Raw genomic sequence first — 25,094 nt, forward strand, 5'->3', positions numbered from 1 at the left:
GGAGGCGTGGATGATGAGCGGCGATAAACTTGCAAAAAGTACTTATTTAACTCTGTTACTTTTTCTGTCTCAGTAACTTTACCTTACTGGGTTACTTTGTCAGATTCTGTGTTGCTGAGTTTGACCTAAATATTCTGTTATAGGTTGCACATGAATTTTGCAACTTTTAGGAATAAAGTATATCATCACTGCTTTGCTAACACACCCCTCCACCCTGACCTCCACTCTGTGCTGATTTTGTGATTCTGGGGAGCTTTGCTGTCCCATGTTTCAAATGTGATGAATGATGACTGACTGAGGGACACCGCCCTATCGTGCCTCTTTGACTCTCCAGATCTTCAAAATAAGCTTCATGCTTTATTCAGTGAGACCTGAAAGCAGTGACTGAGACCATGAACTCATCAGGATGATGTTCACTGAGCTCAGAGATCAGGGGAGTGGGAAGCTCAATCGCTCAAAGACTTCTATACAATCAGACAGCCAGAGGAGTCGCCCCCTGCTGGCCATCAGAGAAATTGCCACTATAAGACAACTGTGCAGTGGATGGCTACCTACATGCATGTTTCATGTGTTCAGGTTATGGCTGCACTGGACTGATGTAGTGCAGACAGAGGAAAAGGTAGCAGGTAAAGTGGGCTTGGCCTTTATTGGAGGTGACCTCAGGTTGGCCCGAGAACTTGATGGATGGACCACATATCTACATTTGCTGTGGACTGCTGCAAGTACATCAGTTGCTCGCAAAGGACAATTTGACTTCATTCATGTTTCTACTGACATGACAGGAGCTGCCCCGTGCTGGGCATCAGGAGGAACGCAGGTTTAAGGCGCTTCAGTCTGCAGACCCACAAGCTTTGCCCATTTTTTCCGCCTCTGGTGGCGGCGCTCCGAGAATGCAAACAGAGAGTTTGTTTAGAGGAGATAACAATATTTAAATTTTATAATCAGGTTTGCAGCTGCTTGTATGAGCTGAATCATTACAGCTCTAATTCGCTGCACACGCTAAAGTATTCTCACTGCGCCTCGAGTCTGCAAACAGTTAACAAGTTCTCGAGTACACACACTCACACACACACCGTATTCACAAAAACTCTGTCACGCTTAGCCTTTCCCTCCAATCAATTTGCGACACTCTTGTCTGAAACGTACTTTAATGTTCCAGGGCTCTTTCTTCTTGCCACTGCTGTTTAACACACTTCTATATGATCCTCTTATCCCCCCACCCCCGTCGTCTTTTATCAGCATGGAGCATTCGAGCTTCTCTCGCTGCACATCTTCACATCATGCAGTCAGACTCCTGATGACAGGTGATTGGACTGCAAGCCGGCCCCTCCCCCCACGCGCCTGTCCTGCACGCGTGCAAAGGAGCGGCCACAGATTAATGTTGTGTTTGGTGACGTCATGTTAGAGGAAATAAGGGAAACTTTACACAACACCTGCACCAGTGTCCTCTGTGTGTCTGTGTGTGTGCACCGTGTTTACATGACTTTGTGAGGACCAAAAATTGCTACTATAGTTGCAACTTATGGGGACAAAGTGTTCGTCCTCACGAGTCTGAAGACATTTTTGAGACTCAAAATGTGGTTTCAGTGTCAGGGTTACAGGTAGGTTAGGATTATGGTTAGGGTTAGACATTAATTTTTGATGTTTAGGGTAAGCAGCTAAGGAAAGGGTTATGTCATTTAGATGTCCTCACTAAGATATGAAGACAAGTGTGTGTGTGTGTGTGTGTGTGTGTGTGTGTGTGTGTGTGCGTGCGTGTGTGTGTGTGTGTGTGTGTGTGTGTGTGTGTGAAAGAGAGTTTGTGAAAGAGAGTGTGAGTGTGTTAGGAACAGAAAGTGCTTTTGAAGCTGTGTTGGTTGCAGCACTCCTGCGTTGACCGTGTTGTTTGGACTCGTGTTAATCTGAGAGAGCAGAAGCCAATTTACAGAGCCGTGAGTCTATTTCACAGATGTTTGACCACACACACACACTAACATACACACACACACACACACACACAGAAAGAAAGTGTAAATGACGCTGTATCGCTCAGGGCGTCTGACATTTAAACACTCCTCAGAAACGTGTGAGACCGAGACGGAGAGCCATGCACAGCTTTAATGGAGTCCTGCTAACATGTTGACAGAGAGTGAAAAACACATTTTTAATACATCGATTCATTTAAGTGCATCTTTTCATGAAATCCTTCATCGATGGCATCCAAAAACATCCTTTCCATGTTTTATTTTTTGGTGCTGGCTCATTGCATGAGGATAAAGAAGATAACTCTGCAGGGATCCTGTGGTGATGATAACTGAGTCATCAGCAGCCGTGATATCAACAGCGAGGAGGTTCTTTGGAACGTATGAAGGAGAAGACTGAACACACACATCCAACAGTTTCACTCAGTGACTGCAGGGCGTCTGAACCTCACAAGCAGCTTTCAGCACCTTACATGACCCTGGTAGATTTAGTGCCTGAGCCTAACCGCTTCGCTGTTCTCATTTCATCCTTCAAACATTCCTGATGAGCAACTATGCGTTACATATGCCTCAAGAAAAACCAATACTTTACCAAAATCAGTTTATTGAAACTCATTTAAAATTTTTGCCATTTGCACTTCAGGGCATCTGAGAAGCCCAGGTGGTACCAACAGTCATGTGACACATGATACAAAACTAGGATAGGTCCTAAAAACTCCCTGAAAAGCCTTTCAGTTATTCAAAATGCTGCAGCAAGAGCAGATTTCTCCTATATTGGCTTCCCTTCATTGGCTCCCTGTTAAATCCAGAATTCAAAATCCTGCTCCTCACATACAAGGTGCTGAATAATCAGGCTCCGTTTTATTTTAATGACCTTATAGTACCACATAACCCCATTAGAGCGCTTTGCTTTGCTCTCACACTGCAGGCCTACTTGTTGTTCCTAGAATTTTTAAAAGTAGAATGGAACCAGCTTGCAGTTTGGATTCAGGAGACAGACACTATCTCTACTTTTAAGATTAGGCTTCAAACTTTCCTTTTTAATAAAGCATATAGTTAGGACAGGATCAGGTGACCCTGAATCCTCCCTTAGTTATGTTGCAATAGGTGTAGGCTGCTGGGGGATTCCCATGATGCATTGAGTGTTTCTTCTTCACTCAGTATGTGTTTATACATCTCTGCATTTAATCATTAGTTATTATTAATCTCTGGCTCTCTTCCACAGTGTGTCTTTGTCCTGTCTTCCTTCTCTCTCCCCAATCGGTCGCAGCAGATGGCCGCCCCTCCCTGAGCCTGGTACTGCTGAAGGTTTCTTCCTGTTAAATGGAAGTTTTTCCTTCTCAATGTCACCAAAGTGCTTGCTCATAGTCTGATTGTTGGGTTTTCTCTGTATTATTATAGTGTCTTTATCTCACAACAGAAAGCATCTAGAGGTGACTGCTGTTGTGATTTGGTGCTGTATAAATAAAGTTTAATTATGTTAATAGAGGTGAGGATAAGTGAGATTCATATACCAGGACATGTGAGTATATTTCATTATCCTGCCATGGTCTCACTCTGGATGTTTTATAGTTAGAAACAACACGTAACTCTGCCACTGATCTCACATAACACTATGATTACACACGCACAGCAGCACTCTCCACAAAGAGATGTGCTAATCAGAGCTTTTTATTGGCCACTAAACGAGCCACACCACCCACACCTGTGTGCTTTAAACAAAAGACTGCATGACGTTCCAAATCTGTGAATACTTTAAACTTTCCACGGCAGACGTTTCCACAGAGGTGCAGTGAAAAGCAACAGAAACGTAACAGCGGGAAAAAACTTGAAACTCTCCAAAAAATACTTATGAGCAATTTTGCAGCATTTTTTCTGCATTTAATAAACTTAATATTTCATAATTTCATTAAGAGTAATCTGCAGGTTAATCAATAATGAAAATATAATAATTAGCTGCAGCCCTGAGCACATTTCCACCTCCACACTGATCCATGTGGGATGTCAACGATATGTGACAGCCTGTAATGAAAAGGAGCAGAGGTTATCTCTCTGCCCTCTGAATAATGAGCGCAGTATGTAGAGGCACAAACGCATTTTGGACGGAAAATAGGTTTTTATGAAAGAGCTGCTTCAGCTGCACGCTCTCTCACACGTCTGTAATTACAAAGACGCATTCATTCACGCACTCACAGATGGAGCGAGTGGCCCGAGTTTAATCAGCCCCTCCTCCACCCACACCAACCTAGATGAGTGTGTGTCCGTTGCTTCAGTCTGCTCCCACAAACATACACACACACACACACACAAACACACACACACACAGTGGCGTTACCTGAGATGATGGAGGCATGTCTGAATTCCTCAGAGAAGTGGATCAGCTCGTATGGAGACGTCTCGTAAAACTCCTCCCCTGAGGAACAGAAAACAGAGACATGTTCAGTGTACAGTCCCAACCGTCTGTATCTACTCGCGCACGACCTTCAAAGGTCTCCTGTCTGTGCATGAAAACGTTTCTCAACCTCCAGAGCCAAAAACCCAAACCTGCAGTTCCTCTAACGACCAGCGCAGGCAGCAGTGAGTCCTCATGGACTCCCATGTTAACTCACCTGTTTAAATTGTATTGTGGTAACTTTGGTAAATCATCTGAACATTTGACCTGGTGTCAGTGTCAGACAAAATACTCACGATAGCCTTTAGTTTCACACAGAGAAGCAGAAGTGCTGTGGTTTAATGATACTGTATATATATTAAAAATACACAATAAACTTAACAGAAATGTTTGTATTAAGAAACATAAGTCCGCATGTATGATGAGCCTCTGAAGGTCTGACCTGAAGTATTTTACATTCAAACCAGAGTTTTACTGGAAGCAGTAACCATCAGAAATCACTGTGAGCAACAAAAACCACCACAGAGTGCCTTCTTACAGCTCATGGTGTTCCACAGGGCTCTGTCATTGATGTCAGTCAAAGGGGCGTAGCCTCTTTGACTGACAGGTGGATGGTGACACAAGCAGCTGTAGCTGCTAGCTGTCTACTAGGACTCACCTGAACTCGACCTCTGGTCTGTGTTTGTGCTTTTGGAGCCTTTTGGAGCCTTTTTAATGACATCATGTGACCAATAATATGGCTGCTGTGAAGTTACTGTACTAACTTCACAGGCAGGGATAGCTCAGTAGGTAGAGTGGTAGCCCCATGATCAGAAGGTCGGGGGTTCGATTCCCCTGAACAGCTACCCTAAGGTACCCCTGAGCAAGGTACCGTACCCTACACACTGCTCCCCGGGCGCCCAATGGCTGCCCACTGCTTCACTGAGTGAATGGGTTAAATGCAGAGAGGAATTTCCCTATGGGGATCAATAAAGTTCTCCTTCTAACAGAGCATCCACAAAGGCAGAGCTTCAATTTAGATGGTTTTTTTTTTTATACAATTAGGGGATGCAGACTATTAACCACACAAATATAGTCCAAAAAACCCAAAATGGCGACGGCTGAAACACTAAAACCTATGTGCAAAATTGCGTGCCTTTTTTTTAACACTGAGCCTGTTAAACATAAAAAAAAGCATGATCATTTGTCTCCTTTTTGAACATTGTGTTGTTTCAAGAATGAAAGAGAAATTTAATGTGAGAATTTGTTGTGGGAACAGTAAAAAAAGCTCCTATATGACAGTTATTTTCTCTTCTCGATCTTATCCCCAGTAATTTTTTCCTTTATGGGACTTCCACGCTGAGCCGAACCCGACTGTCATCCTTTCTCATGTTTCTAATTTTATTGGAGCTTTACCGCCAAAGGTTTCTGTTTGTCAGAGAACGCCGTGTTCACACGTCTAAAATGAAGCGAGGACGACAGACAAAAGAAACAGAGCGCTACAGAGAAGCCAGGCCTGCAGCACTGAGTCACACACTCAAACAGGAAAAGAGCTGGATCCGGATCATTCTGGAAACTTATCATCACTGCAGCTCATTTAAATCAGACAGAAAACAAACATGGCTGATTACAAAGCAATCTACATATCACGCTTCCGAGAACATTCAGAGCAATTCAGCAGCAGTTTCAGTCCACAGGAGCACAGAAAACAACTGTTGACAGCAGCTTTGGTGTACCTGATCTTCTGGAATATAAACAATTTAAGGCTTAAACAAGCTACTGTGACATCATTCCACTTCTTGTTTCAGCTCTATAGCCGTTCACGCAGTCATCGTGCAGTGAAGCATGTGTGGAGCGTAGAGAAGCTTACAAGAATAAAAATAAATTATGTAAAAATAAAGTTGTGACTGATGTGACTCACACTGAAGTTTCTGAATTCAAAAATAAAGAATGAAGATGATGGACATCTTTGCTTTTTCTTCAGATGGTTTGAGCCGTCTTTTGGGAATACCCACAGAATTGGTAACCTGACAGCAGATGGACCGCTTGACAGAGGCACATCTGAACTCTTTCTTGGAAACTGACTGAAAACTACTGAGCACTGCGTCACTATGGTCAGCAGGTAATTGGATGAAACATCTGTCTCTCACAAATCAGTCACCTGGAACTGTTGAAAAGTTTTTTCTGGAGAAAACTATTTGCTGCTGTTCTCTACTCTCAGAAATCTGAAGGAACAGATGTAGTCGATACTGTCATGGTCCGCGGCCCGGCGTCCGAGGTGCTGATGGGATGCCCACTCCCGTGGGCGTGGCTGCTAACTCCACACCTGCATCCCATCCCGGGCGATCACCAGGTGGACTATTTAATCCTGCCCAGCCTGCTGCTCCACGCCAGTCCGTAGTCGTCCTTCTGCGGTAACGTACACCTGCGGGAAAGCCCTTATGTAAACCTATCCGTGTGAACTAACACTAACTCTGCCTTGTATACTCAGATCACAGCTCGGCGTGTTTGAGCCACCAGCCTGTCCACCTGCCTGTCCGGAATTTGGATCAAAATCAGCCCCAGCCGCCTCGACCTTTCTGAAGCTTCTCCCCACGGACCCTCCGGTTCCCTCGGCCCCGCTATCATCGTAAGACGCGTACTCTACTTCCCTTCGTATGCTGCCGTTTTCCCACACCCCAATAATCCTTTTTTCCTTTTTCTGTTTCAGCCTCCCACATTCCCGCTCTCGGCGTTCCTGCGCGATTCACCTCCCGGTCCCTCGGTTTTTCTGGTTCCGTGCGTTTTTTCCCTTCTACCCTCCCGGGACACCCTCAGTTATAATAAAGTTTATTTTTTGTTCTCTCGTACCGCTGTGTGTGTGTGTTCTGCTCCTGGGTCCAGCTTGTGCCTGGAACTTCGGTTCATGACAGATACATATGCAAGGATGCTCTTCAACGACTACAGCTCGGCATTTAACACCATCATCCCCTCAAAACTTGCCACGAAGCTCGTCGACCTTGGGCTGGGAACACCGATCTGCAGATGGATTCTAAACTTCCTCACAAACAGGCCCCAGGTGGTGAGAGTTGGTAAACACACCTCCTCATCACTCATCCTAAACACAGGTACGCCACAGGGTTGTGTGCTTAGCCCCCTCCTATATTCCCTGTTCACACATGACTGTGTTGCTAAACACGTGTCCAACATCATCATCAAGTTTGCAGATGACACAACCATCGTAGGCCTCATCACAGGCAATGATGAGACGACCTATAGAGAGGAGGTGATGGCGCTAGAGAGTGGTGTCTGGAAAATAACCTGACTCTCAACATCAGCAAAACTAGAGAGATTTTAGTGGACTACCGGAAACGACCAGTCAGGGAACACCAGCCCAGCCACATCAACGGTGTCAAGGTCGAAAGGGTCAGCAGCTTCAAGTTCCTTGGAGTCAACATCACAGAGGACTTCTCCTGGACCCTTCACACAGACACTGCTATCAGGAAAGCTCGCCAGCGACTTTACTTACTGAGGAGGCTGAGGAAGTTTAGCATGAACGCCAACATCACCTACATTTTTACAGGTGTGCAATTGAGAGCTTGCTGACGAGCTGCATCACAGTTTGGTACGGAAGCTGCTCTGCCAGCAGCCGTAAATCACTACAGAGGGTGTTGAAGGCAGCAGAGCACATCACTGGCACGAGGCTTCCTGCCATTCAGGACATTTATCTCCAGCGATGCCTCCGTAAAGCACACAGCAAGGACCACAGCCACCTCAGCTCTTCTCCTTGTTACCATCTGGCAGACGTTACAGGAGCCTGTCTGCTCGGACTGCAAGACTCAAAAACAGTTTCTACCATCAAGCCATACGACACCTCAACCACAACACTTAAACACACACAACACAGTCCACAGGACGCACTCAGAAGCTACCCTGCAGCTTCACAAGTACTCTGTTTAATCTGCACTGGTCACTCCACTTCATTGTTATTGATATTTATGTTTAAAAAGTGCAATACTGTAATTTTCTGCTGCTCATTCCTGTGCAATATCCCATCTGCCCCCCATCATATTTCTTTTCAAGATTTTCTTATTTAATCACTAGTGTACATATATTAATATTTATAGATACATATATATTTAGTCATCTTTTCTCTTTTACCATGTCTCTCTAATATTTTGCTCTTTACTATTTTTCTATTTATTTATTTTTTATTACTTTATTTTATTTTATTTTATTTTATTATATTTTATTATATTTTCTTCTACTGTACCATGCTGCTGAGTGACTGCTGCTCGTCAAACACATTTCATTGCAATGTTGACCCTGTGCTAACTTGCATATGACAAATAAAACTGAAAACTGAACAAAAACCTGTAGGTGTTCCTCAAGGGTCCGTTCTCGGGCCTCTTTATCTCCATGCTTGTTGCTTCATAAAGTCTCCTAACATCAGAGCTGAAGATATGACTGATATGGTATATGATATGGTGAAAATCTATATATGTGTTGTATATACATGGACAAACTAAAACACAACAATAAGATTCTGTACTCTCTACATCACAAAACTCTGTTTAACCCTTACATACTGTTCAGGTCAGACACATTTTGACCTTTGACAGCAGTAAAATACCCTAAATTTTATTATTTCAACCTGAAGTTTGATCACCTTTCTCATAGTGATCTAAAGGTCATATACATATATAGAGGTTATATACATTGAGCCTGTTCCGAATTGAAATTGACCAGTGTTTACCGAGACGTATTTTAGATCCACCCGTCTGAGTCAAATCAAGGAAAACAGTGATTTGGAATCTTTAATCTTGAGACCGGCACCAGCTGGACACGACCATGGTTACATTCTGCTGCGATATGAAACCCATTACTTCCTGTGGCTTGTGCTTCATATGAAAGGTTTACAGCTGCAGTGCAGATGGACACTCGTATGCCGTGACCATGGCGTGTTGTGGCAGACATTTTTGAGTGTAAAAGCACGCAGTACCCATAAAGACCACGGCTAAGGAAATGACAGAGCAGAGCGTTACAGGCCGCATTCGTCCCCTGTGCACCTGCAAACACAAGCACCGTGAGGAGTCACCTGAGCTGCCATTTCAGTGAGTGCAGGAAACACCAGTCAATCTCCCATCACTGCTCTGAGTGCTCAGGAAGCAGTTCGCAGCCAGTGTAAGTGAAAAGTGTTGATTAATGTTAAAGGAATATTGGTAATTATAGCTGGTGGTCATTAGGGTGTTTTGATAATGTAACAGTGAGGATATATATCTATTTATATCTACTGCTATGCTATGCTGATGATATTCAAATCTACCTCCACCTGACTGGGGATGTTTCATCTTCACTACATCCTCTGTTTGATTGTCTGAGCGATGTCAAAGACTGGTTATCACGTAACTTTCTTACTTTAAATGAAAAGAAGACAGAAATTATTGTTTTTGATAGAAATATGCCTCTGGGACAACTGACTGGCACATTCGGGCCTGTTGCTAACCACCTCACTGATGCTGCTAGGAATCTTGGAGTTTTCATGGATAGTTCCTTCAAACTAGATAAACAGGTCTCTACTGTGGTAAAAACCAGCTTTCACCAACTACGCCTAATTTCTAAGGCTAAACCTTACATACCACACAAAGATCTGGAGAAACTCATTCATGCTTTCATCACTTCAAGACTGGATTATTGTAATTCTCTCTACTTGGGCCTACAATCTTCTCTTCTTCAGCGTTTGCAGCTGGTTCAAAATGCCGCAGCACGTCTCTTGACCGGCACTAGAAAGTACGATTCTATGACCCCTGTTCTGGCAAATTTACACTGGCTTCCTATTAAATACCGAATTGATTTTAAAATTTTATTGTCTACTTATAAAATTCTAAACAATATGGCACCTGACTACCTAGCTGATCTCCTCTGTCTGTATAGCCCTCAGAGAGCACTAAGATCATTGGGCCAACTGCTCTTAGTGCAACCTAGGTCTCGGCTGAAGACCAGAGGAGACCGTGCCTTTGCCGCTGCTGCACCCAGGTTATGGAATACTCTTCCTCTTCATATTCGCGCATCAGATTCCATTCAGTCTTTTAAATCACGTTTAAAAACGTATTTGTTTAACCTGGCATTCAAGGCGAATTAGGGTAATTTACATCTGGCTTTGCATTTAGATTATGTAATTATTTTATATTTTATTTATATCTGTAATTTATATTTTATATTGTGATTTTTATCTGTATCATGATTTTACTGGAAAGCACTTTGGTGTACTTCGGTCTTTAAAAATGTGCTATATAAAAAAAATTTGATTGATTGATTTTGATATTTTGTAACAATGCTTTTAATGGTTATATAATAAATCCCAGCAGATCCAGGGTGTTGTTGCAACTATCAGTGAAATATGCTGAAGTGATTTTTGCTAACACAGGACCTGATATTGTTATTGAAACATGAATCATCAGTTAAAAAAGCCAGGCCTTCGTCAGGAACTGGAATTATTGTTTTTTTATCACTAAACAACAAATTAGAATCAAAAGGTCACTCACTCAAAGTCCAATACACAAAAATCTACACATCAGAGCTGCAGGTGAGCCGATTCATTTAACATCCACTTGAAGTGAAACGGTCCTCCTTCCCCCTTTAGAGCAGAGCAGGAGTGACAGGATTCCTGTCTCAGCCACATATGGAAATAATTTGTGGAATCGTTTATTTTCAGCAGGCGAGACGGTTTTAATTGTGTCTTCACAGGTCTGAGGAAAAAATCACTCAGACAGCTGCAGCTCGTCCACACGGCTGCTGCCAAAGTCATCAAACACACCAAGAAATTGGATCTATCCTTAAATAACTGCGTGTCACAGCACACATTCAAAATCCCTTCACCTCTTCATGCAGAGGCCCCCTCCTCTGCATGAAGAAGCAGGTCGCCCAGGAGAGGTCCGCTCAAGGTGAAGTGAATTTTATCTGCTGAAGCTCTCAGCTCCATTAACCTCTTCAGGCCCAGCAATGAAGTGGCCGTCTACGAGCACCGTCTCAGAAAATGATCGAAGATTTTTTTTTTTTAAATAAGTTTGGCAGATTCCTCAATAATATCACTGAGAATATTTTAGGCCTTTTTAGGCTGAAAGGTGCTGTCTGAGTAGGTGCAGGTACAGCTAACAGCTGATCATGGAGTCTGTCGACCAGCAAAAACCAAAGGAGACTTTCTTGTTTCCACTAAAGCTGATAAAGTTTTTATTGTTTTTTATGGAATGAGCTTTCCCCACCTCACTCCTCTCTCAGTAGTGTCTATACAACCTTCTCAAACTGTCATTTAGATTTTTGTGTGACTCATCCTCCTAGGACACTGTGCACCACTGCACAGCCGGATCCTGGAAAGACAGAGTTTCCCACAGAGATCATCGAGTTTTACATCTGTTTTCATTCCTGAGTTTCTGCATTTGTGAGAATGCTCGGTCTCTCCTGACACGTCACTCCCATGTGCCATGTTTCAGCTGCTGTGAGAGCTTTGAGCAAAACCAGTATCTTTTCCTAAAACTAACGGAGCCATTTTTCATGCCTAACCCTTACTTGCAACAGAACATCCAAAACATGAATGGCACAAACAACCATGTGTGAAGGCTAACCCAGCGATGATCTACGTAAAATTATACTCTCACAGTTACTTTGCATAACTTTCAGATAAATTTACTTCCTGCCATAACTCTGCATCTGCCGTACATCTTTAATTTGCTGTAATGTTGGATAAAAAAATTGGAATTAAAGAAAAAACTTGAGACTTTCTCTGAAGGGACTCCTGTTTCCTTTACAACATCATGACCAGTGCTGTGGTTGTGCTGTGCAGGGTCCATCAGAGATTCCCGTCATACTGTTGGTACAAACTGTCACAGGCTGGGTCTCCGACCCAGCACTTTGAGTTTTCTTTGTATTGTTCTTATTTTTTGAGATGTTGTTAGTTTTGTGTTATTTCCTATTTGCCTTTAGTTTAGGCAGTTATTGTTCCTGGGTTTTCTATGTTTGAGTTCTTGCATTATTCATCACGTATTTGGTATGTTAAGTTTGTATTGTCATGTCTAGTTTTAGTGTTTCCTGTTTTATTCTGACAGTGTCATGTGTTCTTTGGTCATTGTATTTAGTTTCACTCCTCCTGGTCCTGTCATTAGATTCATGTCAGTCAGCTGTTTCCTCATGTGTCTCCACTTCCCCTGATCACCTCATGTGTGTATTTAAGCCTTCTGTTTTCTGCATGTCATGGTCGGGTTGTCTGTTTATCTTACCAGAGTTACAGTTACAGTCATAGTCTTCGCCTGTTTTTCCACCATAGTCATAGTTACAGTCTTTGTCATAGTATGTCATAGTCTTTGTTTCTTAGTGGGTTTTTTTGTCAGTTTGCTTTAGGTTCCTGGTTTTAGCCCTGCAGTCATCCAAATAAAGGATCGCTTTCTGTTTAAACTTACAACTCCTCGTCTTCATCTGCCTTTGGGTCCTGTTTCCATTCACATCGGCGCACCCCGCCGTGACAGAACGACCCGACCAGTATGGACCCAGCGGATGTCTGCGAGGATTTTTTTGAGTTCAGCACTCGTGTGACCATCCTCCAGGGACAGTGGAGAATCTATTCAGTATGCAGACAGGAGAGTGAGAAGGAGTCAGTTAAAGTTCAGCTACGACAGATCTTGTCTGCTTACCCTGTTTACACGGCGGAATTGTCGGAGGATGTGCAGGATTTCGTTCGCACAGTTTTGCCACCGCAGCAGCATCAAAACCACGAACAGGAATCACTGCCGCTGCCTTGCGAGCCTGAGACGGTTCGTGTCGGTTCGCTGAGACTCGCCGCAGCGGCACCACCTCTCAGCTCATCAGTTTCCACACCCTCGTCACAGTCTTGCCACACTCTTGCCACGGTCCAGTGCGAGGAAGCGCTGGACGCCATAGATTTGGACTACGACGAACGTTAGGCAATATTCAGCGCTCTATTGGAGGAGGAGCTCCGGTGGAAGCCATGGCTCATTCCAGAGCATGAGCACCCTTTCCGGGGAACTCGACTGGCTCTCGGGGGTCCCCGGAGTTACCAGGGACTTCCACCCGTTGCTCCGCCGTCTCCCACTCTCAAGAAAAAGCGGCGTGCGCGCCACCGACGCTCCGCACCACAAATGCAAGGGAGTGACTATGTTTTGGCTCCTCATGTTTTTTCTCCGGAGGTTAGAGAAGCTGACACTGCTTTTCCGGTTCATGAGCCCGGCTGTAAAGAGACTGTTTGCACAGGAAATGCTAGCCATCAGGCTCAGCTAAGCTGTTGTGGGACTGCTATCCAGGTCGTTTTGGAGCCGGGGACGGAGGTGCAGCTTGTGCAGCCTTTTTCAGTGTCAGCCGGAGGGCCCGGGGAGCCCGTCCAGCCTCATGCTTCGTCTGCTGGAGGTTCAGGAGAACCCAGCCAGCTTCATGCTTCGTCTGCTGGAGGTTCAGGAGAACCCAGCCAGCTTCATGCTTCGTCTGCTGGAGGTTCGGGAGAACCCAGCCAGCTTCATGTCTCGTCTGCTGGAGGTTCGGGAGAACCCAGCCAGCTTCATGTTTCGTCTGCTGGAGGTTCGGGAGAACCCAGCCAGCTTCATGCTTCGTCTGCTGGAGGTTCGGGAGAACCCATTCAGCCACACGCCACGTCAGCTGGAGGGCCCGAGGAGCCCGTTCAGCCACACGCCACGTCAGCTGGAGGGCCCGAGGAGCCCGTTCAGCCACACGCCACGTCAGCTGGAGGGCCCGAGGAGCCCGTTCAGCCACACGCCACGTCAGCTGGAGGGCCCGAGGAGCCCGTTCAGCCACCTTCTGCTTCACCACCTGTGGCTGCAGCGCCACCTCCTGCGGCTCCCGTGCCGCCACCTGCAGGACCACCACCTGCTGCACAACTGCTTGCTGCTTCTACGCCTCAGCCTGAGGACGACGCCTCGCCTGGTTCTGCCACACCTCAGTCTGAGAACACATATAAACTCATTTCACCCAATATAGACTGTGTGTTGCGGCAACTTACACAGCCTCATGCCACGTCAGCTGGAGGGCCCGAGGGGCCCGTCCAGCAGCCTTCCTCGTCGGCTGGTGGTTCCGGAGAACCACGCCAGCCTCATGCCTCGTCAGCTGGAGGGTCCGAGGGGCCCGTTCAGCCTCCCGTCTCCGCTGGAGGGTCCGAGGGGCCCGTTCAGCCGCCTGCCGCAGCTCCATCATCATCCTCGCCTGCCGCAGCTCCATCATCATCCTCGCCTGCCGCAGCTCCATCATCAGCCTCGCCTGGTCCAGCCTCTGAGTCTTCAGCCTCGCCTGGTCCAGCCTCTGAGTCTTCAGCCTCGCCTGGTCCAGCCTCTGAGTCTTCAGCCTCGCCTGGTCCAGCCTCTGAGTCTTCAGCCTCGCCTGGTCCAGCCTCAGCCTGTGCTTCGCCTGCTGCAGCTCCAGCCTGTGCTTCGCCTGCTGCAGCTCCAGCCTGTGCTTCGCCTGCTGCAACTCCAGCCTGTGCTTCGCCCGGTCCGGCTTCCGTGTCTTCATCTTCGCCTGGTCCGGCTTCGGCCTCTGTTTCTGTGTCGGCCTCGCTTGGTCCCGCGGCTGTGTTGCCGCCGCCCAAGCCACGTTTTGCCCCTCGGAATCGCCGGCCGTTTTCCGGGCCGTCAGCTGGACTTCGTTGCCATCGGGGTCGGCCCCCTGAACTGATGAACTGTGACCTGCTGTGCTCTCGACCTCCGGGTCGGCCTCCTGAGCTCATGGATTTTGGACTGCTGGACCGTTGGCCTCCTGGTCGGCCTCCTGAACGTTTGAACTTCCTTTTGTTTTGCTGTCGACCTCCGGGGCGGCCACCTGACTCGCTTCGCCATTCGCTCCTGTTCTGCCGGGTTCATGGTCGCCCTCCTGAAGCTGGGTCTCGGACTTTTGTGCCCTTGTTGTTTTTGGCCTGTGTGCTTCTGATGCTTTGTTTTTTGTGGTTTTGTTTCTGGCCCTCCTTTCCTGGTCCCCCTCCGCCCGCCCTGGGTGGGTTGTTGTGGTTTTGTGTTTGTTTTCTGGGTGTTTTCGGGCGTCTGGAATCCGCCCTTACGGGGGGGGCTCTGTCACAGGCTGGGTCTCCGACCCAGCACTTTGAGTTTTCTTTGTATTGTTCTTATTTTTTGAGATGTTGTTAGTTTTGTGTTATTTCCTATTTGCCTTTAGTTTAGGCAGTTATTGTTCCTGGGTTTTCTATGTTTGAGTTCTTGCATTATTCATCACGTATTTGGTATGTTAAGTTTGTATTGTCATGTCTAGTTTTAGTGTTTCCTGTTTTATTCTGACAGTGTCATGTGTTCTTTGGTCATTGTATTTAGTTTCACTCCTCCTGGTCCTGTCATTAGATTCATGTCAGTCAGCTGTTTCCTCATGTGTCTCCACTTCCCCTGATCACCTCATGTGTGTATTTAAGCCTTCTGTTTTCTGCATGTCATGGTCGGGTCGTCTGTTTATCTTACCAGAGTTACAGTTACAGTCATAGTCTTCGCCTGTTTTTCCACCATAGTCATAGTTACAGTCTTTGTCATAGTATGTCATAGTCTTTGTTTCTTAGTGGGTTTTTTTTGTCAGTTTGCTTTAGGTTCCTGGTTTTAGCCCTGCAATCATCCAAATAAAGGATCGCTTTCTGTTTAAACTTACAACTCCTCGTCTTCATCTGCCTTTGGGTCCTGTTTCCATTCACATCGGCGCACCCCGCCGTGACACAAACGCAGCACGGGAAACACTGAACGTTACGTCACGATGATCTGCAACACCATCAGCATCACTTTCTGCTGCAGAAATGCTCACAGAGCAGAGAACGAAACCCACAGACATTGAGAGTCTGAGAGTCCATACTGTTGGATCAGCAGGGAGGTTTGAGGGCCAGACCAACTCCTACTAAACTTCTTCACCTGAACTTTACACCTGTTAACAACCAGCTGTGACCAGCATCATTGAGACTGAATGACTTAACTCTGAAAACCTGTTCAGCTCCTGTTTCTGCCTCACAAGAACAAACAGCCTGCTACATCCTGGAGGGTTTTGGGGTTACTGAGTTCGGGGCTTTCCAGTTTGATCTTCCATCAGAGTCTGCTGCGCTGCTGCTGTTTCTCCATGGCTATGAAGCCCGCTAACTCAGGTCAGTGTTCTGCTAGCACACATTAACACTGACTCCACATTTTAATCGAATACATAGCTGCAGAGCACAGTTTTCAGGTGTCAGGCCGCTGTGGAGGGAAACCTTAAGAAACAGTAACAAACAACTCCATCGACTCTCAGCGTGACTTTGAAACAGCGTGTTTGAATAGGAAGTAGAATCTGTCTGCTGCTTGTTGGAGGGTCTTTAGAGGAGGAAAGCAGAACAGCAGAAGCTCGATTTTCTAATCCTCAAATCAAATCACTTTTATTGTCACATCACATGTGCAGGTACATTGGTACAGCACATGTGAGTGAAATTCTTGTGTGCGAGCTTCACAAGCAACAGAGTTGTGCAAAATACAATAATGTAAACAAGCAAAATACAAGAATGGCTACATCTGAAACTAATAAATATATGTACAATATATAATAGTATATGCATTTCTGGATGTGTATACTAAATATTTTTCTGTGTGTGTGTGTGTGTGTGTGTGTGTGTACACATATTTTACAAATTAAATAGAGTAAACAATAAATAAATATATAAAATATACAGAGTGAGACATGTGCAAAACAGTGGCGTTACTGTCCTGACCCACTTTTAGCTTTTAATGCCTAAACCTAACCAAAGAAGACAAGTAAGGCTTCGCAGGGTCACACAGGCCTACAGGCGACTGAAGACGCCACGCCAACCTCACTTGACTAGGTAAAAGAAGCCTTTTCCAGCCAATGTGCGAGTCCTGCTGGATGTCACTGGGTAAACTGTTTATAAAGAGGACGCTGCATCGGAGGTTCATGGAGCTGGGATGACAGGAAGGACTACAAAGCAGAATGGTGGGTTCCTGGAACGTGTATTCCAGTTTGATCGAATTAAGTGGAACAAATTTCCTCTCAGTGTGAATCTGGTATTCTCATAAAAGATGGAAGAGGATTGCTGACTCCCCGTTTGAAGAATGTGGAGCGTTGCATGCTGTTGCGTGCATTAGCACATCCTATATATTTATACCTGAGCTTTAAGCTGCATGCTCTCTCCCACACAAAACATACAACATGGCAGGCAATGAGGCGGGTGGGTTGTAATTATGCAAGCGCCTTTGTTTCCATCTGAACGTGTTGGGCTGTCAGCAAGTCTCCAGCAGCTGTTCCTTCACTGCAGCATATACATAACACTGTGCACTAACACCTCACAGACCGACCACCGCATGTGTCCTCAGTCAGGACAATCCAAACAGGAAGCTGGATCTCTGCTGCATCACAGCGCTGTTCTCCTCACTGCACACCTGTCTTTGTTAAAGAGACGTGTCCACATCAACCGGTGCTCGAAAGCTGAGCTGATTTCTTTATTAATGAGTTAATGATGGAAACGTAATCGGCAACAGAAGCCGTGGTTTCAGGCCTCTGCTAGCAGCTCTCACAGGTTCTTGTCACAGAAATGCTAACTGAAACCAAGAGGAAACAGCTTAAACACGTGTGTGTGTGTGTGTGTGTGTGTGTGTGTGTGTGTGTGTGTGTGTGTGTGTGTGCGCGATATCAGTGTGCTGCCTTTGACATATTACGTGATGTTTACATCCTGATGTTCCGCTGCTCAGCCTGCAGCAGCTGATATGAGCTCACCGGTGCCTGCAGCACACGGAGGCTGGAAGTCTGAGTGGAACCTGCTGAATTTAGTTATTTCTGTAGCTCAGAGTTGATTCTGAGCTACATAGAGCAGCACCAGCTCCACCTGTGCAGGTTCACACTCTGTTAACCTTAAAGTTGCCCATTCACTTCATACAGGAATCCTTAGGGATGGGAATTAATAACAGTGTAGCAAATCTGATTCTGTTATCAATATCAGTTATCAGTTCAATATCTTATTAAAAATTAATCACATGCCACATGCTCAAATGCACGCATGCTGGAGGTATTTCTCCTCTTTTTTATGATCAGTTTTAGGGTCATTACTCAAAAAAGTAATTATTGCTCATATTATACGGAATACTTTTCTTAAAAGTAATGCAGTACATTACTTAATTACACCCAGGATAAAGACATTTGTTACACTACTTGTTACGTTACTTTCATGTTACTCTGTAAAATAATCTGAAACACACTGTCTCATTATCACCAATCAACAATATAAACCTACAGACTACAGCCCCACACACCAACACAAATCCCTGACCTAATGAGGACACACGTGATCTTTCTCTTAGTGAACACAAAGCCGATAACACAAAACAAAGATGAAAAGGCTAAACTCAGCTTCACCATAACTCTGGGTTCTTGGCTAGCTTAGCATTACCATGCTGTCTGTGCAGGTGCTTGCGAAGAGCCGAAGTTGTGCTAACAGTATAATGCAGTCTCCACTTTACAATTGCGCTCTCATTCTTTTGTGCAATAAAAATAAAAGTAATGTTCACTATTTTCCTCACACACGAACTGAAATCAGCTGACCGTAGTGAGAGTGCAAGAACGGATAAGTGGGAAAACTGATGATTGCAAGGAATTGGACTACTGGGAACCGTTCGCTACAAGAACCGGTTCTCGATTCCCATCCCTAGGAATTCTTTTACAGACTTAACTGTTCCAGTTTTCACCATCGTCCTCGTTATCATACAAATCAAACTACTTCTATTTAGACTACTCTAAAACAATAAGCATGTCGCGAACTTTGAACTTTAATTGCATTGTGTGGTGGTCCTGATGAGGGAAACTCTGCTTTTTTAATGATGCATGTGTGTTTGAGCAACATTGTCTCAGGACCAACCCTAATCAGGAACCGGTGCCCAGGGCAGCTCCTGATCTCGCCAGGACCTCATCTGGCAGGTGGGCTTAACGAGACTTCCAGTGAGTGACTCATGTGAGGCTGTGTCAGGTGCATCATCCCCTCTTCTACATACAGCAGGTATGATACTCCTCGCATCATGTCGCTTGGGTCACGTGTGCACGTTCTCAGTCCGCAGCAGGACGGTGCTTCCTGCCCTATGATCATTCCTGAAACACTGACCTAACCGCTGCTCGCCACAAACACTGAGTGTGATGTTGACATGCGAGCTTAGCAACACAGCCGCCGATCAAAGAGCTTTCATCCTGCAGTTGAAGCGGACAGCGGCTGATTCCGTGAAATGTCATATTCAGCCAGCCCTCAGATGCAGGGCTGGGTGAATGTGACATTTCAGGGCGTGCTGAACCAGGACCTCCAAACCACCGGCTCCCGTTCTTCTTCTGCTGCTGTTTTGTTTACAGGTCTGCACTGAGCCCGGAAACCTCAGCGGCTGATTTACTGCCGCATTAATGCTGAATCCCCCCCACAATTGTTTTCCACCCGCGAGCATTCGGCTGGCATTTAGCAGCACCGCGCCCTCCTGCCATGCCGCTGGCACCGCTCCTGCCTGTAGTTACAGAGCTGAGATCATCACATCCCGCCGAGTTTCAACTAATTTACTCTCACAGAGTAAAATGATAGTTTGAGAGAGACAAACCGAGCTGCTGCAACAATAAACAGAGGGAAACACTCCCGCGCCTCACCTGCCCATCTGATCTCGTTTCATGTGCCGAGGCTTTGACACCAGATGCTCGCTGTGTTCATGAGGAAATAAGAGAAATGCTGACTCCCGTACGGGAAGGATTTCTGATCCAGCAGCCTCTGTAAATAAATGCTGCCTATTTCTGTCCACAGATTGGTACTGAGAGCAGATGAAAGGAGAGAGTGCCGCTGTGTGTCTGCAATTACTGCCACGAGCGGCTTTTGCATCCTAAAAATGCATTTTTACAAAGAAACAGCAGAGAAAAGGTCACTGTGACCGGATAACCAACTCTGTTAATGATGTGAGGAAGAGAAGCTGGAAACGTAGGGCAAAACCAAAAAATATTCCCATATTTAAATCAACCACCACAAAACTCCAGTTACTCCACCATTGTGGTGTAGCTCACCTCCATCAGGGTGTTGTCATTCTAGAGTAGCTTTGCATGATTCTGGGAGGGGCTGCAGTTCCTCAGAAGCCTCTGTGACATCACACAGACCCGAGCAGAAAAAAAACTTAATAAACGGAGTGTTTAGAGCATTTACATGGATCACTGCACACACACTGAAAACAATTAACTGAATCAATGAAACAAAAAACTCGTTAAACAGTAAAAATATGAGTCTGAATAATTATATTTGGTTTTATGAGCATATCTAAAGCATCACTGAGTTAGCTGATATAATCTCAGAGTGTGCACGGCTCGGTTTGATGTCTTAATGACTCTTTACCAGGTCATAGCTATTGCTCACCTTTAATAAAAGAGGAAAGGAGTTGAGCTCAGGTTTGGACCTTGTAAACAATTTGTCTGTCCTTGCTCTCACACAGCTTTATATATTCTGATTGTCATTCTTCCCATTTTTCACTGGACCTGCTGCAAACAGAGCAACGTACACTGAAATAAAAAGCGAGCTTCCGAGCAAACAGATGCGCAGCAGCCTTAAAGCAAGCCAACAAATACATGCAGTGACCTTAAGATTAAAAAGGCGGCGTAATGAGCGGTTACGGAGCACTGACATCATTTTAATGCACGTCCTCATTTAAATTTTCCGCTCAGCCATACGGTTAATGATAACACAGCGACTGTCTCCACCTGAAGGTTAATTATCAGCAACATGTTCCTGAATGATGAGCCACCTCGAAACCAGGAGAGTGTGTCAGGAGCAGAGGAAGTGGAATCATATTCTAATGAAGACAGTGTGTGTGTGTGTGTGTGTGTGTGTGTGTGTGTGTGTGTGTGTGTGTGTGTGTGTGTGTGTGTAAACAGAGCAGCTCACAGGCACACACACCTGCAGTGGCATGCACGTGTCCAATGACTGCCTGTACAGATTATGAATACCTGGTGTGAGCTGCAGTACGTCGTACTGACTAATGTAAATACTCTCATAGGATCAACACCTTGTAGTTTCAAGCAGACGAGACTTTTCGTTTGTGTTACGCTCAGCAGAACTTCCACACGTTTCCTGTGAGTCTTTGTTTCTGCTCGGGTTCTACACAATTCAAATGTCTGTTTTCTTCACTTCAACAAACTGTCAGGGTTCCTGGGTCATTGACCCAGTATTTTCAGTTCATGTTGGCTGTTTATCTTCTGTATGTTCCACTTCCTGTTGTATTGTGTTAGCCTTACTCTGTGTGCATTATGTTCTAGTTCTCTTCCCATTTATCATTAGTTCATTATGTTCAGCTGTTCACTCACCTGTCTCTAATCACTCATCATTCAGCCTGTGTACTTAAGTCCCTCAGTTTCATCAGTTCAGTGTCGTGTCACTGATGCTGTCACTGCTGTCTATTCCACGTGTTTGCCTTTCAGTTCAGTCATTCAGTCAGTCAGTCAGCCAGCCAGCCTGCCTGCCTTCTTCCCCGTTCTGTTCATCCTGCCACTCCAATAAACACCTTAATTCTCACCACGAGTCCAGCGTTTGGGTCCCTCTTCTCCACATCCACACAGCAACTCCTGACACAAACTACTGCAAAAATGAAGCACGGATTCCTCAAACTACAGCTGTATAATTAAACTCACTGCATAAAAACAGTACTTTTACAATTAGAACAGATATCGCTTGACTGACTCCGCCCCTAATTCCTTAGAGCAACCTAAGATTGCATCAACTCCCTGTTGCTTTACCATTTAATGCTGGAAGGCAACCCATCTCCCTTAAAGCAGATGACTTGTAAGCTGGAGAGGAAATGGCAAAAAGTCAGAGCTCTGTTGAGCCAACCATTCCTTTATCGTTAACTAGTAAAGACTTCATGAACTTCTTCACAAGTAAAATTGTAACCATTAGAGAACAAATTACAGATGTAACATTATCTAATGATATTCATTTAGTCTTTTTCTCCAACTGATCTTTCTAAGTTTTTTTCAGTAATTAGTTCCTCAAAACCATCAATGTGTCTTTTAGACTAGGGTTGGGGGATTGGACGAATATATCGACTATCGTTTTTACAAGGGCGATTTATTTATTTATTTGCCCATCAGTAAGTTTGCTAACAATGATGGAGCTAATAGAAGCAGTCAACAGAAAAAAAAAAAATAGCGCTGTTTTAACAGCACCCTCTTTCATCTGTGAGCAAATGCACCCTCCTCAGAGTGCGCCCAAATGCTTGTTGATGGAGCTGCAGAAGCTAGTGATCGCCGCATACTCAGCCGGATGGTGGACACGTACATGCTCATGCAAATTAGTTGCGTTTGAGTACTTTGCTCGCACTATACGTCTGGACAAGTGACACAACGCTTTGGTTACATCCTTAGGTTTACCTCTTTCATCTGGTTTAGAGCCAAAGAAATCCCAAAATGGTGACTTCATATTGTTTAGTCAGCGTTAACACACCGTCATCACGACTAGCACGTTTAACAATTAACCCATCTGGAGCGCAGACTGAGTCAAAATCCTTGAAATGTCTCTGTCAACGCATTTCAGGCAGTTTGTCCAAAGTTTGTTCATTCTGCGCTCCAGATGAGATTATTGTACTGACGATTTTCAGTTGGAAAATGTTTACATATCGCCCAACCCTATTTCAGACACCATTCCTACAAGACTGCTCAAAGAAGTCCTACCATTAATTAATGCTTCAATCTTAAATATGATCAATCTATCTCTAATAATCGTACCACAGGCCTTCAAGCTGGCAATAGTACTGGGCGATATGAGGAAAATCTAATATCATGATATGACAGACAAATGTTATTTTCAACCATATAGTGCCTAAAGTTGCACTTATTCAAATTGACCATTCAATGTTTTCGACTTTGTATACTAAAAATCTGAATGAATTGAAATGTTTTATTGAACCATCAGCTGCACACAGAGGTTTTCCACGAATGACAATACTGTGACAGTGAGTCTCTGTCTGTGGTCAACATTAGACCTTCAACAAACACAATATCACAGCGACAAAAAAGGACATTAAGCAAGAATTCACGAGACAAAATAAAACAACTGAAATTGAAAAGGTGCTCTTTGTGCTTATAACATATAAAAATTGTAATATAAAAAATGTGATGACCAAGAACAGTAGAATGGGAGGGAGAGCCTTCAGTTTTCAGGCCCCTCTTCTGTGGAACCAGCTTCCAGTTTGGATTCAGGAGACAGACACTATCTCTACTTTCAAGATTAGGCTTCAAACTTTCCTTTTTAATAAAGCATATAGTTAGGGCTGGATCAGGTGACCGTGAATCCTCCCTTAGTTATGCTGCAATAGGTGTAGGCTGCCGGGGGATACCCATGATGCACTGAGTGTTTCGTTTTCACTCACTATGTGTTTATACATCTCTGCATGTAATTATAAGTTATTATTAATCTCTGGCTCTCTTCCACAGCGTGTCTTTGTCCTGTCTTCTTCCCCCAACTGTCTGCCCCTCCTGAGCCTGGCACTGCTGGAGGTTTCTTGCTGTTAAAAGGGAGTTTTTCCTTCCTACTGTCACCAAAGCGCTTATTCTGTTTGTTGTGGTATCTCTGTATTGGGTATAATGTAAGGGTATTTACCTTACAATATAAAGCATCTTGAGGCAACTGCTGCTGTGATTTGGTGCGATATAAATAAAATTGAATTGAAGTAATGGATGTTTGGATGCAGATGTTTTAAATCACTCTGAGTGCTGAAAGGCTCTAGTGTGAACTGCACTGCTGTTTTCAGATGCATGCGTGTCTAACCCCGCCCCCATAACTTAGTTAGTGACAGCCTGATGATGATGAGGAGTGATGGCGGTACAAGGACTCTGTCAGCAGCTGGTCTGATGAGCTGCGGCTCCTGTGTGAAGCTGCACGCCTGCTTCTTGTCCAGCCTGTGCGTGTGTGTATGTAATACGCTGATTTTGAAGAATCTCAAAGTGCTTAGTTGCACTCCTCCCTGCTACTCCTCTCTCCTTTCACTCCCCCTGTTTAATTATTCTTGACAAGAGGGAGAGCGTGTCCACCCTCTGCAGCTACCATCGCCGACACACATCTTCTACTTTCTGTCAAACGCTTCATCTATAGTACTCCGGCATCAACTCGCTGCCTCTTCATTGTGGGTCCTGTCATCAGCTGCTGCATGAAAACACGAATAATTACTATCATTCACAGCTAACGGCCATCTAAACAGCCGCTGGACTCTCAACCCTCAGACTAAACTCTGAGCCTGAAGCTGGAGGGCCCTCACCCTCAGCAGCTGGCGGATGCCCCCTGTCAGTCCGTAAGGTACAGTGGGGCAAAAAAGTATTTAATCAGCCACTGATTGTGCAAGTTCCCCCACTTAAAATGATGACAGAGGTCAGTAATTTGCACCAGAGGTACACGTCAACTGTGAGAGACAGAATGTGAAAAAAAAGAAATCCATGAATCCACATGGTAGGATTTGTAAAGAATTTATTCGTAAATCAGGGTGGAAAATAAGTATTTGGTCAATAACAAAAATACAACTCAATACTTTGTAACATAACCTTTGTTGGCAATAACAGAGGTCAAACGTTTACTATAGGTCTTTACCAGGTTTGCACACACAGTAGCTGGTATTTTGGCCCATTCCTCCATGCAGATCTTCTCGAGAGCAGTGATGTTTTGGGGCTGTCGCCGAGCAACACGGACTTTCAACTCCCGCCACAGATTTTCTATGGGGTTGAGGTCTGGAGACTGGCTAGGCCACTCCAGGACTTTCAAATGC

At 45.0% G+C, this 25,094-nt stretch overlaps 1 protein-coding gene across 1 annotated transcript in view; it reads right to left on the minus strand.

Moving 5' to 3' along the window:
* Positions 1-25,094, minus strand: part of gfra2b (GDNF family receptor alpha 2b) — a 166,525-nt gene that overhangs the window by 73,500 nt on the left and 67,931 nt on the right. Inside the window, exon 3 of the mRNA XM_085359564.1 lies at positions 4,297-4,374. Coding sequence (XP_085215690.1) covers positions 4,297-4,374 — 78 coding nt within the window. The remainder of the gene's footprint in view (positions 1-4,296; positions 4,375-25,094) is intronic.

The sequence above is a fragment of the Diplotaxodon limnothrissa genome, linkage group LG7 (assembly GCF_057381915.1).
Source record: "Diplotaxodon limnothrissa isolate DT_005_m linkage group LG7, D_limnothrissa_male_GT1.1, whole genome shotgun sequence".
NCBI classification, from domain to species: Eukaryota; Metazoa; Chordata; class Actinopteri; order Cichliformes; family Cichlidae; genus Diplotaxodon; species Diplotaxodon limnothrissa.